General features: G+C 45.9%; 1 protein-coding gene across 1 annotated transcript in view; it reads left to right on the top strand.

Annotated features, from left to right (window-relative positions):
• si:dkey-178e17.3 (somatomedin-B and thrombospondin type-1 domain-containing protein) overlaps nt 1–16,077 on the top strand; it is a 123,252-nt gene that overhangs the window by 91,429 nt on the left and 15,746 nt on the right. Inside the window, exon 3 of the mRNA XM_052032342.1 lies at nt 1,537–1,627. Coding sequence (XP_051888302.1) covers nt 1,537–1,627 — 91 coding nt within the window. The remainder of the gene's footprint in view (nt 1–1,536; nt 1,628–16,077) is intronic.

Here is a 16,077-nt window from a genome sequence, read left to right as displayed (position 1 = left end):
AATGAGATTATGGTTTATCTATGACTTCTCTCCAAGCACATGGCTTTTTACCATATCCCCTAATGACCTGTGAAAAGTATTGAAGGGAACATTGTGGATGGCACACTGGCACAGCTGGTAGAGCCGCTGCCTTGTGGTGCCAGAGACCTGGGTTCAATCCCCATCTCCGGTGTTGGAGTTTGCACATTCTCCCTGTGACCGCGTGGCTTTTGCTCCCACTTCCCAGAGATGTGCGGATTGGTAAGTTAATTAGCCACTGCGTGTAGGTGAGCGGCAGAATGTGGGGGGGGGGGGGGTTGTTGGGATTGTGGGGAGAATAAGAAATGGGATTGACGTAGGATTGGTGTAAATGGGTGGGTGATGGTCAACATGGACTAGATGGGCTGAAGGGCCTGTTTCCATGCTGTATGGCTCTATATTAACCCCATAGAGAACACTCAACTAAGGTTATAAGGGCCATCCTATAGGGACCAACCTGCTAACCCTAAGAAGACCATGTTATTTAACCTCATAGAGATCAACGAGATTGAATCACCCAATAAAGCCCACAGAGACCACATTAACCTCCAGAACACACCCTGTCAACCCAGAGACAACACTCTTAACCCCATAGATAATCATATTAACCTCACTATGTTAATCCTGTAGAGACCTTGCTTACCCCAAAAGGACTTCCTCCTAAAGAGTCTGCACTATTAACACCATAAAGATGGCCATATTAATCACTTAATAGGCCTCCTTATCAACTGCATCATGACCACCCTATTAACTGTGCACACTGCCCTATTAACACTATGGAGATCCCCCTGCTGAGGTTTTATAAGGCATTGGTCAGACCACATTTGGAGTATTGTGAGCAGTTTTGGGCCCCATATCTAAGGAAGGATGTCTGGCATTGGAGAGGGTCCAGAGGAGGTTTACAAGAATAATCCTGGGAATGAAAGACTTACTATATGAGGAGCATTTGATGGCTCTGGGCCTGTACTCGCTGGAGTTTAGGATGAGGGGGGATCTCATTGAAACCTACCGAACGTTGAAAGGCCTGGATAGAGTGGACGTGGAGAGGATGTTTCCAGTAGTGGGAGAGTCCAGGACCAGAGGGCACAGCCTCAGAATAGAAGGATGTCCCTTTAGAACAGAGATAAGGAGGAATTTCTTCAGCCAGAGGGTGGTGAATCTGTGGAATTCATTGCCACAGATGGCTGTGGAGGCCAAGTCATTGGGTATATTTAAAGTGGAGGTTGATAGGTTCTTGATTAGTAAGGGCGTCAAAGGTTACGGGGAGAAGGCAGGAGAATGGGGTTGAGAAGGAAAATTAAATCAGCCATGATCGAATGGCGGAGCAGACTCGATGGGCCGAATAGCCGAATTCTGCTCCTAGGTCTTATGGTCCTTTGGTCGTTCACCTCACTGGTCTAAGTTTGTGCACGGTGGTTTCTTGACTGAGGGAGGGTTTCCATTCCGTAGCACTGTTGAGGGTGACTGACAGGTTAAAGGTGAAGTGCTTCAACCTCCCGAACTTGAATCCCTTTACAGAGGTGGCGAAGATTTTGCCTGACTCCTACAAACGGAACTTCAAAGACCCATGGAAAAGGCCTCATATGATGGCAAAGGAGCAAAGACCAAGGTACCGATGCTTCACAGATACACAGTTTTTATCCAAATTACTGTTGGGTTAAATCTGCTGAACCAACATTAACTGAAGTGGCAGCAATTCACTTCCGTGTTCAATTGTTCATTAAAAAATCCACTAATATGAAAGTAGGTTTTATTTTCTCTTCAACTTTTAATTATAATGCATAATAGCGCTGTACAAACAACGGCAGTAGTCTCATTGTGAGCTTGGATTGAGGGGGCTGGTCTGGTACTGTGGTGAAAAACTAACATCGTCATTCCAGGAGGCTTTACAGATAAATGTTGTCTCAACTGTGTGCTCGTTTGTTCTGGCACAACAGGGCTGAAGGTGGTGATCAGAGGAGAGGCAATTCTTCTCTTCCCTTTGACAAAATGTCTTCAAAGCTCCCCCAATCTATCTCTCTCTCTCTCTCTCTCTCTCTTTCCATCTCTGTCTATCTCTCTCTCGCTGTGCAATGATAAGATTTCTTTATTAGTCACGTGTACATCGAAACACACAAGGAAGTGCATCTTTTGTGTAGAGTGTTATGGGGGCAGCCCGCAAGTGTCGCCACGTTTCCGGCGCCTCCTCTTCCCTTTGACAAAATGTCTTCAAAGCTCCCCCATTGTCTGTCTGTCTGTGTGTGTGTCTCTCTCTCTCTCTCTCTATTTTCTCTCTCTCTCTCTTTCTCTCTATCTTTATTTCTCTCTCTCTGTCTATCTATTCTCTCTCCCTATCTCTCTCTCAATGTCTCTCCCTCTCTATAGATATCTCTCCATCTATCTCTCTATCTGTCTCTCTCTGTCTCTCTGTCTCTCTCTGGCTGTCTCTCTGTCTCTCTCTCTGTCTCTCTCTCTCTCTCACTTGCTCCCATTTTATTCTCTTTCCCATTCCTTCATAATAACGAACCAAACAGCCTAGGCCCCGGTTCTTGGTGGGTGACTTTCCATTTTGTTGTCTGCTCTTTTTTTATTTTAGTTCTTTTCATGTTTCCGGTTCCCAGCATTAACTGCTGGTGATGGCAAAACATTGTGTTGATGTGCTACATTAAAACTTGAACTAGGTTTGTTTCTGTTACCATTGTGATATGGTAGATCAGTGCACAATCCCTGAACTGGCATCCAGAGGTACAGCCTACCTGGAGGTATATTTCACTCCCATCGTGGCAGCTAATTTATGGAAGTTTTAGTATTATAAATACAATGGACACATGGTTTAGATGTTTCAAACATCACTTTTCAAATCATTGCACCTTTTTTACAGGTTTTACCTTAGATATTATGGGAGAAAATGAGCTTTTCCTGAAGTTAAACAGTCCTTGCCAAGGGCAACAGAAAGAATTTGTAAGCAAATGCCAATATACAGACATTCTGCGCAGTCATTGGTTTCTGACTGACCTCAAGATGCTGCCCGTTTGTTATGGGACATACTTTGCAGAATTCAGAGCAGATCAGATTTAGATTATTGTCACACACACCAGGGTGCAATGAAATCCCTTGCTCGCATGCTCAAAGTAGACAGTGTGCATAGTAGTAATAAATACAGCAACGAGCACAAAAGCAATGGAATAAAGCAAAGGTGGGCCGAAGGGCATGTTTTGTGCTGTATGGTTCTATGGTTCTATGGGTTCTAAAGTCGTGCAAACTGAGGTGCAAAGAGAACTGCTGAAGTGACAATAACAGGATACTTTCTATTGCACATTTGTAGAAGTTCGAGAGAATTCCATTTTACCCAGTAATTATTGCAACCATGCACCAACCCCAAGCTGCTCTTATGAGCAACCAATATCAGCCAACATCCATTCTTTCTCCACAGATATCTTTGTAGAGGGTGAACAGGTTATGGTAATATCAGTCACGATTTAGTGACTGGCACTCTCTCCCCTGCGACAGAAGTATATGGACACCAGTCCCACTTCTGAGTCGTGACCCTAAATTCTAGGTTGCCAGTGCAGTACAGTAAGGAGCACTGTCAGAGGCAGTGTTCTCTGATTGAGATGTTAGAGAGACCTTGGGGTGCAAGTCCATGGCTCATTGAAAGTGGCTACACAGGTAGACAGGGTAGTTAAGAGGTCTTATGGAATGCTTGCTTTCATTAATCGAGGTATTGAGTATAGGAGTCAAGAAGTTACGATGCATCTCTATAGAACTCTGGTTAGGCCGCATTTAGAGTATTGCGTGCAATTCTGGTCACCTCACTATAGGAAGGATGTCAAGGCTTTAGAAAGGGTCCAGAGGAGGTTTACGAGGACGCTGCCTGGATTAGAGGGCATGTGCTATCAGGAGAGGCTGGACAAACTTGGGCCCTTTTCTCTGGAGCGGCAGAGGCTGAGGGGTGATCTGTTGGAAGTGTATAAAATTATGAGGGGCATAGACAGGGTGGACAAGCAATATCTTTGGTATTGGTATTGGTATTGGTATTGGTTTATTATTGTCACTTGTACCGAGGTACAGTGAAAAACTTGTTTTGCATACCAATCGTACAGGTCAATTCATTACACAGTGCAGTTACATTGAGTTAGTACGGAGTGCATTGATGTAGTACAGGTAAAAACAATAACAGTACAAAGTGTCCCATTATTGAGTGATCCAGTACCAGAGGGCATACATTTAAGGTGAGAGGGAGTAGGTTCAGAAGAGACGTGAGGGGTAATTTTTTACTCAGAGGGTGGTGGATGCCTGGAATGCGTTGCCTGATAGGGTGGTGGAGGCAAATTCATTGGGGGCTTTTAAGAGGGGCTTGGATGGGCACATGAATGAGAGGAAAATAGAGGGATATGGGCATTCTGTAGGTAGGAGGGAATAGCTATGTCAGCACAACATTGTGGGCCGAAGGGCCTGTTCTGTGCTGTACTGTTCAATGTTCTATGTTTAATTGGGACTACAAGTACCCTATCAATTGGAAAACGCGCTAGAGAGTGCTGCATTGTCTTGGGGTCATTCTGATCCTTGAACCTGTATTATTCGAGCTTCCAACATCTTGAAAGTGAGAAAATAGACCTTTATGTATCCAACGTTAAAACAGTGATTACCCTTTAGAAGTTGTTAATTGGCTTCAAGGCCCATTGGGATGTCCTGTGATTTGGAACAGTGCTGTGTAAACTTACTGCCAACTTGGTAATAGATGACATATTTAGAACAGATTTGAATGAATTGAACAGAGATGAAAGTGTGAGAAGTTTCCAGTTCGCCAACTTGTTCCAAGACAGTTGATAGCCTCTCCAAGGTAACAGCTTTCCCACATACAAACCCATTTGTTGAGTGCTGGTGGGCTATTTGCCTGTGTGGGCACCACTGGATTGATCGATTCTCTTCTCAACCACAATCTACATGTGCGCTTTCCAGCACTTGTCACTGGGTGGCAGGAATCATAGCTACTTCCACTCCCAGTGCTTCTCTCATCTTCCCGAGCCCAGGAATACTGCAGGCCAAATGAAAAACAAGATGATACTGGAGGAACTCAGTAGGCCAGGCAGCATCCGTGGAGAAAAGCAGGCAGTCAACGTTTCAGGTCCTGAGGAAGGGTCCTGACTGGAAACATTGACTGCCTGCTTTTCTCCACGGATGCTGCCTGGCCTGCTGAGTTCCTCCAGCATCATCGTGTCTCTCATCTAGATTCCGGCATCTGCAGTCCTTTGTTCCTCTAGTAATACTGCAGGCCAGTGGTATTCTCCTTGACTACAAGCCTTGGTATAGATTATCCAATTGCTAATTCAACAGTGAGACCTCATGCCCTGGAGACGGAGTGCAACAGAGAGCCACAGCAGAGAACATAATGAAGATGTAAGGGTAGCTCATGTAAACCAGTGGTTTTGGTGGGACCTTTGCCTGCCCATTGATGGATGATTATAGTGCAGTGAACCTTTTAGAGTTTCACATTCATTAAATGGTTAAAGGTCCTGCAAACCAGGTTAATCTCATATCTTGTGGTCCCAACAAAAGATTGGAGCCCAGATTTACTTTTTCTATCCCTGCAATGTGACAATGATCAGAATATCTATTGATTGATGGATAGGTATTGGGCAGGGCACTGGAGAGAACACCCTTGCTGGTTTTTGGAATAGTGTCATGGAATCATAGGAAGACGAGTACCAATTGTTGGTAAATGGGGTAGGTTGGACAGACACGTTGGGCCGAAGGGCCTGCTTCTGTGCTGTTTGACTCTATGAGTCCATCACACCTCCTGAGTAGATAGGTTTAGTGTGTCACCTGTAAGATGGCTCCTCCAAAATGTGCAGCATTCCCTTAGCTCTGCCCTGCAGTCAGTCCGGATATTTAGACCCTGTAATGTTTTGTAGTCTGCTAACTGAAATGAAACACCTCTAGCCTGGGCTCCTGATCAACAGGCTATAGGCAGTCTTCTCAAAGTTGGTAATCATAGCCAAGTTTATCAGTAAATCTGCAATAAAAGCTTAACCCTCTTACTGGCCTCCTGAGACCAAAGAATAAAAGGGAAACAGTTTGAAACAGATGAAAGCTTAACCTTCCCTGAAGTTTATTCAGCAACGGAAATGTACAACATGTTTCACAGCATATGCCAAAGACTTTATCCTATTAGGTTACATACATCCCCGCTGAGACAATCCCCTAGCTAGCCCTGTGACAGACAGAGGTTTTTATTTTAAGTTAAGTAAAGGTTGTACTGGTTCTGCTGGGCACCTGTTCCCAAGACGTCCTGTTAAAGTGTGACCACTTTGGCCACTTAACTCATTAACGGCAAGTTTCTTCAAACCTGCCAATTCAATCAAGAGGCAAGTACCGAGGAAGTTTGAAAAACTGGGCGTCCATGGTGAAAATGAGGCAGTGGGGGCCAGGGAAATGAAAGTGGGGGAGAACATGTGTGGGGCATGGAAAACATCCTATCTGGATGCATCACGGCTTGGTACGGCAACTGCTCTGCCCAGGACCGCAAGAAACTGCAGAGAGTTGTGGACACAGCCCACCGCGTCACAGACACCAGCCTCCCCTCCTTGGACTCTGTCTATACCTCTCGCTGCCTTGGTGAAGCAGCCAGCATAATCAAAGACCCCACCCATCCAGGTCATCCTCTCTTCTCTCCTCTACCATCAGGTAGAAGATACAGGAGCCTGAGGGCACGTACCACCAGGCTCAAGGACAGCTTCTACCCCACCGTGATAAGACTATTGAATGGTTCCCTTATACAATGAGATGGACTCTGACCTCACGATCTACCTTGTTGTGAGCGTGCACCTTATTGTACTGCACTTTCTCTGTAGCTGTGACACTTTACTCTGTACTGTTATTGTTTTTACCTGTACTACATCAATGCACTCTCTACTAACCCAATGTAACTGCACGTGTACTGAATTGACCTGTACGATCGGTATGCAAGACAAGTTTTTCACTGTACCTCGGTGCAAGTGACAATAATAAACCAATGCCAATACCAATGTATTGTGGGAAGGGACTGGACCAGGGAGGGGTGGTGGGGAACAAGATAGAGTCGAGGTATGGGAAATGGGTTGACTAGGGTAGCAGCAGACAGAAACAATAGGCCCACCAGGGCAGTTTTGTTTGTGAATCTTGGGTCAGAGATAGAAATGGGCAGTGCGGAGTAGGGGATGAAGGGTCTTGACCCGAAATATCAACTGTCCATTTCCCTGACCCACTGAGTTCCTCCAACGTTTTGTGAGTTGTTCAATCAAGAGACAATACTGAACACTGAAACTAAGGGGATTGGTCAAGGATTAAGAGTTATGGAACCTAGATGGCTAGACAGAGTAAAGATAAAGATTACCTGTGACCTTATTGAATGGTAGAATAGGTTTAAGGGGCGAGTATTGGTTTATTATTGTCACTTGTACCGAGGCACAGTGAAAAGCTTGTCTTACAAACCGATCGTACAGGTCAATTCATTACACAGTGCGGTTACATTGAGTTAGTACACTCACTGTTCTACAGGAACTCTGGAAAGTGAGGGAAACCTCTCCTTATTCTTGGGCTTTTCACAATCTCAGGATATGTCTAAATGGTTGAAAGCCAATTAAGCACGGCTTAGGGGTACAGATATTTGTAGGAAACCCAGCTGTCAATTTGTGCACAGCAAGCTCCCATGAGAAACAACGTGATAATATCCAGACAAAGAGGTCGTTCCCAGGTTATGACGGGGTTTTGTTCCTGTGAACTGTTCACAATCTGGACAGTTTACAAGTCGGAAATGTGGCCGTGGACCATGTTCCCAAATGGTAGAAGATGTCTGCAGCCCCGCAGCAGCCGGTAAATCCACCCCACTGGTCTCCCAAGTGCTTGCTCATATGTACGGGCCGTACATAAGTCAGGAGGTCGTAAGCTGTGGAGGACGTGTAAACTGCTTCATTGATGTTGGTTGAGGAATTGGATTGGATTGGTTTATTATTGTTACATGTACCAAGATACAGTGAAAAGGTGTTATTTGTATGTCATCCAGACAGATCATTCCTTACATAATTACATCAAGAGAGTAAAAAGGAAGACAGAATGCAGAATATAGTGTTAAGGTTACAAAGAAAGTGCAGTGCAGGTAGACAAATAAAGTGCAAGGGCCATGACGAGAGATCAAGTGTTCAAGTGTTCATCTTTTGGCATTTAATTCATAGGCCAGAAGACCAGGCAGAACCTGCCAGCTCTTCAAAGCATTGTCATTCAATTTCTTATGTCCCCTGACAAACAACGCCTCAATTTAATGTTTCGTTGAACGCATAGTACCTTTGCTGACCGTGCTGCACTCCCTCAGTACTGCAGTGTATGTGTGCTTCCTTTGTGTTCAACTCTCTTCCTTCAGGCCCTGTTCACTGAGTCACAGATGACAACCCAAACAAAGAGGTTTGAAGTGATTCTTGAACAGGTATGGCACCAGCAGATCTCCCCTCGTAGGGAGTTTGGATAAAGGAAGTCCCTCAGGGGGCATTAATGGGTGTTGATATAGGTCTGGGAATCTGCAGCGGATGGAGTGCCAATGCTCCCTCTGGTGTTTGAAGAGTGCAGCTGTAGGTGTGCCCGTGGTTTTCTAACTTTATAGAACACAGGACATAGAACAGTACAGGAACAGGCCCTTCGGCCCACAATGTCTGTGCCGAAAACAATGCCGCATTAAACTAAATCTCTTCTGCCTAAACATGATCTACATCCCTCCATTCCCTGCATATGCAGGCACGGTAGTGTAGCGGTTAGCGTCACTAACCGCTACAGCGCCAGCGACCCAGGTTCAGTTCCGGCCGCTGTCTGTAAGGAGTTTGTACGTTCTCCCCTTGTCTGCGTGGGTTTCCTCCGGGTGCTCCGGTTTCCTCCCACATTCCAAAGACGTACGGGTTAGGAAGTTGTGGGCGTGCTACGTTGGCGCCGGAAGCGTGGCGACACTTGTGGGCTGCCCCTAGAACATTCTACGCAAAGATGCATTTCACTGTGTACATGTGACTAATAAAGAAATGATATCTTATCTTATCTCATGTGTCTATCTAAAGGCCTCTTAAACGCCACTATCGTATCTCCAACCCTGGCAGCTCATTCCGGGCACCCACCAATCTCTGTGTTAAAAACTTGCCCCGTATATCTCCTTTAAACTTTCCCCCTCTCACAAATGCATGTCCTCTAGTACTTTACATTTCTACCCTGGGGAAAAGATTCTGACTGTCTACCCTATCTATGCCTCTCATAATTTTATAAACTTCTTTCAGGTCTCCCCTCAGCCTCCGACGCTCCAGAGAAAACAACCCAAGTTTGTCCAACCTCTTCTTATAGCTCATTCCCTCTAATCCAGGCAGCGTCCTGGGAAACCTCTTCTGCACCCTTTCCAAAGCCTCTTCATCCTTCCTGTAATGGGGACACCAGAACTGCACACAATTCTTCAAGTGTTACCGGACCAAAGTTTTATACAGCTGCAAAATGCCTTCCTTATTCTTCTACTCACTGCCCTGACCAATGAAGGCAAGCATGACATACACCTTCTTTCATCCTATCAACTTGTGCGGCCAATTTCAGTAAGCTATGGATTTGAACCCCAAGATCCCTCTGTACATCAATGCTGTTAAGGGTCCTGCTATTAACTGTATAATTTCCCCTTATATTTGACCTCCCGAAGTGCAATACCTCACGCTTGCTCAGGTTAAACTCCATCTGCCATTTCTCTGCCCATATCTACATTCTGCTGTATACTTTGACAGCCCGATACACTATCCACAACTGCACCTATCCGCAAACTTACTAACCTGCCCATTTACATTTTCATCCAAGTCATTTTTTGTAAGTAATTTGTAATGGAAAGCCCCCACCTAGTGCAATGGCGATCCACAAGTAAAGGAGAATACAGTGAGACACAAGGAATTCTGCGGATGCTGGAATCTGGAGCTATACACAAGAAGTGCTGGAGGAACTCAGCAGGTTAGGCAGCATCCATGGAGGGAAATAAACAGTTGATGTTTTGGGCTGAGACCCTCTAGCCGAAACGTCGACTGTTTATTTTCCTCCATGGATGCTGCCTGACCTGCTGAGTTCCTCCAGCACTTTTTGTGGAGAGTACGATGAGACCTGTCACAACGTTATTGAATGTCAAATCAGGCAAATGGGACCCAGTGGCCGATTCCTTCTTTGAATGGAAATGTAATATAGGTAAGGTCAAACTGGGTGCTCAATAAAGTTTTACATCAAAACTGAGATTAAAACAAAATTAATTTCATGCTTAATGGAATGATATTTTGGAATTGTAAGGGGTATTTTTGAAACACTTCATTCCCTAGGATAGAGCCATAGATTCACACAGCACAGAAACAGGCCCCTCAGCCCAACAGATCCATACCGACCAAGATGCCCATCCAAGCTAGTCCCATTTGCCCAGTTTGGGCGCATATCCTTCTCATGTGGGCTTCACTGGCAAGACCAGTATTTGAAAAACACAATGATGCTGGAGGAACTCAGCAGGCCAGGCAGCATCCGTGGAGAAAAGCAGGCGGTCAACGTTTCGGGTCAGGACCCTTCTTCAAGACACGTTTCTCCATGGATGCTGCCTGGCCTGCTGAGTTCCTCCAGCATCATCATGTTTTTCATTTAGATTCCAGCATCTGCAGTCCTTTGTTTCGATAAGGACAGTGTTTACTTGTGCTGGGCCTCCTTGTCTCCCTGCACACCACACCTCTTCCTCTTGGCCAGAACAGGAGGAACATTTTCACCCAGAGACTGGTTAGAATCTGGGGCGATGGTGGAGGCAGAGCCTCTGGCAACAGTCAGGAACCATCCAGACAAACTCTTGAATCACCAGGCTATAGAAGCTAAGGACCAAGTTCTGGTAAAGGGGATGGATATACATGGGTACTTGATGGTCAGCATACACGTGGTGGGCCAAAGGGCCTGTTTCTGTGCTGTCTCACCGAGAAGCAGAGGGCATGGCCTGCTATTGAATTCATTTAGAACTCATCAGCAGAAACAATACTACAAGGCTTCAAGCTGTGGATCCCTAAGGAGATGGTGAATGAAGTCAGTGCTGACTCATTCAAATACAAATGAGATGGATCGCTCTTGGAAAGTATTGCCGGTCTTTGAACTTTCTGAGAGACATGGCTCAGAAGGAGGATGTGAATTTAGACCATGGATTCCCAAACGTTCTCCGTCGCTGGGGTTCCCCCTCTGCGTCTGTTGTGAACACAATTACAGTGATTGATTGCCCTGCCTTGTCAACAACTCCATTTACATTGAGTGCTGCAAGGTATAAAGTCCTTGTCTGGTGAATACAGGGTGGATGTTTCTCCTGGTTGGAACAGGGGCAGTCTGCTCCAAGGTAAAGCAGTCAACCATTGAACTGAAGAGAAATCATTCAGAACCATTGGAATCCTCTACTCCAGAGGGCTGTAGATAAAGTCAGAGAGAGATACAGCAGGGGAACAGGCCCTTCGGCCCACTCAGTCCATGCTGACCATCGACCACCCATTTACATGAATATTGCATTCATCCTGAGCACACACGGAGCCATTCAGCCTCACATGGCTCCTGGGTCCCAGCAAAGCAACCCCATCAATCCCATTCCCCCTATGCTTTTTTTTACCTGCAGTTACTCCTGAACCTTACTCATCAACCCCCCAAATAACCAACTACCTACTACCTATGCGCGTGTCCTTGGGATGTGGGAGGAAACCGGAGCACCCGGGAGGAGCACTCACGGTCAGAGGGAGAGCGTGCAAACTCCACACAGACAGCACCTGAGGTCAGGACTGAACCCAGAACCCTGGAGCTGTGAGACAGCAGCTGTGCCACCTTTTCCATAGTTTCAGTCATCCAACTTGTACAATCCCGGGGAGACACAGGAGAATGCAGATGCTGGAATCTGGAGCCACACACACACACACACACACACACACACACACACACACACACACACACACACACACACACAAACACACTGTGATGCTGCTGCAAGATTTTCATTGCACCTGTGCATACGTGTACTTGTACGTGTACACACACGTGTACATGACAATAAACTCAGCTTACTTTAACCTTAACTTTGAACTCAGCGGGTCAGGCAACATCAGATGAAGGGTCTCGACCCGAAGCGTCGACTACCCATGTCCTTCCACAGCTGCTGCCTGACCCGCTGAGCTCCTCCAGACCTTTGTGTGTTTGTACAGTACCGTGTTAGGTGCACATGGACCCTGTATTGCCAGCGTTTAAAACCTGCTAAATGTAAGGCCCATCCAAATGATTAGGCCCTGAATCCCTTAGCTGTCATTATTAAATCTCAGACGCTCTGGTTCTGAAGTAGAGTCTGATAACAAATTGAATTGTTGTCTGTAGTTAGTAGCCCATTTTGAAAGGAGGACTTGTACGACATTAGAAGTCGGTTTGCAGATATAGGACAAGGGCAGACTGTCAAGAATGAAAACTGTTTGATTAGGAGGCACATTTGATAGTCTCATTGTCTTAGAGAACCAGTTATGGCAATAAATGCTTGCCAGCAACACCCACGTCCCATGAAAGAATAAAAACTAGCCATCGATATTCTTGATGAAGCCTCCTGCCAGCAGGGCTTTCTGCGTATGGGATACCCACATGCCAAGAATATGAAGCACTCTGGCTGACGAACAAAACAAACTTATTTCACCTTTCTTGATGCCCTAAATGGATGTGGAGGCTTTGTAGGCTGTGTCCTCAGCAGTTTTATTTGTAAGAGTACTCCAGTCCAGTACCAGCTCCCCAGCCCCCACACTGTGCAACCCAGCCAATATTCCCACACATGGCTCTGTGGTCAGAGCCAATGCCGAAAGCCAGCTGCTTCTGACTGGCTATTCGCAGATTCTTCCCTATTTTCAGCGTCCTGTCATTGGTGACTCCAGCAGGATCCTCGGCTCTGGAATTTTCTTCCAAAACCCCGCTGCTTTGTTCTCTTTCTATAAGGTATTACTTAGACCCCATCTCTCTGAGCATCTCTCGCTCAGCTGACAAAGGCATTGGCAAGGTGAATGTTGCGTCAAGAACAGGGGCACGCAGTCTCAGGAGTAGGCGTCAGATATTGGACAGAGATGAGGAGACATTTCTTTCCTTGGAGGGTTGTAAATCTTCCAAATTCCCTACCCTGGAGTATTGTGGATCCTTAATCATTATATTCAAGGCTGAGTAATAGAGCTTTGTGCAGCAAGGGGATGGAGAATGGGCAAGTAAGTAGACATGAGGCACAAGATCAGCCATGATCTTACTGAGTGGTGAAGAAGGCTCATGGGGTCTACTCCTGGCTCGGTCAAACATTTTTTAATGATATTAGATACAGAGAGGTGTGCCCCACCAAAGATCAAAAGATCGCCACCAAAAATAAAAGATCCCCCACCATCTGGGCCATGCCATCTTCTCACAGCTACCATCGGGCATGAGGTACAGAAGCCTGAAGTCCCACACCACCAGGTTCAGCAACAGCTACTTCCCTTCAACCATTTGGTTCTTGAATCAACCTGCACAACCCTAATCACTGCCTCAGTATAGCAACACTATGACCACTTTGCACTACAATGGACTTTGCTTTTTTTTGTTCTAATTACGTTCTTTCTTGTACAATTTATGTTGTTAATTTATGTTTCTCTTGTGAACGCTGTGTCTCTGATGCTCTGTCCTGTGATACTGCTGCAAGTAAGTTTTTCATTGCATCTGTGTGTACATGCACTTGTGCATGTGACAATAACCTTGACTTTGACTTTGCGCCGAGCCAATTTCTTTCTGAAGTCACACGAGACTGCAGATGCTGGAATCTGGAGCAACAAACAATCTGCTGAAGGAACTCAGCCAGTCGAGCAGCCTGTGACGGTAAAGGAATTGTCCTTTCCCTCCCACAGATGCTGCTTGACCTGTTGAGTTCCTCCAGCAGATTGTTTGAGGCTCTATTTCATGCAGAGTTGGATGTATTTCTGAAAGGTTGCACTTCAGGGATGAGACTGGGGACCAGCCTGGGGGTATCCTGACACACTCATGGGGACAGAGAGGAGCCCGTTCCTACATTGTTTGGTCACAGTCTGTGTCGAGCCGCCTCTTAATTAGAAACCTGCAGAGAGCGGTAAACACTGCCAGGTCTGTCACAGGTTCGTCGCTTCCTTCCATCCGGTCCACCTTCACCGTGTGTTGCTTCAGGAAGGCTTGTAGTATGGTCAAGGATGCCTGCCATCCTGGCCCTTCCTTGTGCTCTCTTCTACCTTCTGGGAGAAGGTACAGGAGCTTGAAAGCCCGGATGTCCAAACTCAAGAGCAGCTTCTTCCCCACTGCTGTCAGACTCCTGAACCAATCACCCCCTTCACATCCCCTTCCCGGTGGAGCTGCCATGTTCTCGGACACTTAACTCTCCCTCTGTCAGTTATTCCATTATTGTCACTTTAGTATTTTTTTGCCTTACCTCAGACTGCGCAGCAATCTGTACACCATTCTGTCGTTCTGCGCTCATTGCTGTATTTATTGTTGTATTTATTATTACACTGGACACTTTAGAGAGGGTGCAGAGGAGATTTACCAGGATGCTGCCTGGATTGGAGAGCATGTCTTATGAGGATAGCTTGAGTGAGCTAGAGCATTAATCTCTGGAAGGGGAGGAGGATGAGAGGTGACTTGATAGAGGTGTACAAGATGATAAGAGGCATAGATCGAGTGGACAGTCAGAGACTTTTTCCCACGGCGACAATGGCTAACACGAGGGGATGTAATTTTAAGGTGATTGGAGGAAGGTATAAGGGGGATGTCAGGGGTAAGTTTTTTACGCAGAGAGTGGTGGGTGCGTGGAACACACTGCCAGCAGAGGTTGTGCGGGCAGATACATTGGGGACATTTAAGACACTCTTAGATAGACACATGAATGATCGAGAAATGGAGGGCTATGTGGGAGGGGAGGGTTAGATAGATCTTACAGCAGGATAATATATCGGCACAACATTGTGGGCTGAAGGGCCTGTACTGTGCTGTAATGTTCTATGTCCTATGTTCACTGTTCACTCTGTGAGCTTCATACAAACAAGGAATTTCATTGCACCTGGTGCATATAACAATAAACTAATCTAATCCGTTCTGTTACAAAGGATGTAATAACTCCAAACCCCCACTGTTGCAGTTGTCATACCTCCAACCCAGCACTTACAGTTACATTATGGGGTATATTGCAACATCTCCAAACCCCCCCACTGTTACAGTGCTGTTGCAGAAATGTAATGTAACAACTCTAACCCAATACTGTTACAGTTTGGCCGCAAGGATGTATTGCAACAACTGCATCCCCCACTATTGCAGTGAATCAGAATCAGGTTTATTATCACTGACATATGTCGCAAAATGTGTTGTTTTGCGGCAGCAGGACGGTGTGAGACATATAAATTACCATTAGTTAACAATAAATAAATAGATGGATGAATGAATGAATAGATAGATCGATAGATGGGTAAGTAGTGTGAAAGAGGAATAACAACATAGTGTTCATGGGTTAATGGACCGTTTTGAAATCTGTTGGCGGAGGGGAAGAAACTGTTCTTGAAATATTGAGTGTGGGTCTTCAGGATCCTGTACCTCCTCCCCGATGGTAGTAACGAGAAGAGGGCATGTCCCAGATGGTGAGGGTCCTTAATGATGGATGCCGCCTTCTTGAGGCACCGCCTCTTGAAGACGTCCTCGATGGTGGGGAGGGTTGTGCCCGTGATGGAGCTGGCTGAGCCTACAACCGTCTGCAGCCTCTTTCAATCCTTGTTATAGTCTTGTTACTGGTGGGTATTATGTAGCTCCAATACTGTAACGGGGACACTCTGTCCTCACACAGTCACATTACATTTCCAATGCTGTTCAGGGACAGTGCTGCTTCAATGCTGCTACAGCATCCACTTTAGCTCCCACACATTTTATACTTCTGTTCCCACACCGTTAATCCTGTTACACTGATGGATTGCCGCCCCCACTCCGACGTTATTCCATGATTTTTGATATGCGGCGACATCAGCTCCTGGGAATGTCGTCCCACACTGAGAG

This window comes from Pristis pectinata, chromosome 17 (assembly GCF_009764475.1).
Source record: "Pristis pectinata isolate sPriPec2 chromosome 17, sPriPec2.1.pri, whole genome shotgun sequence".
NCBI classification, from domain to species: Eukaryota; Metazoa; Chordata; class Chondrichthyes; order Rhinopristiformes; family Pristidae; genus Pristis; species Pristis pectinata.
This window is presented reverse-complemented; position numbering and strand designations above follow the sequence as displayed.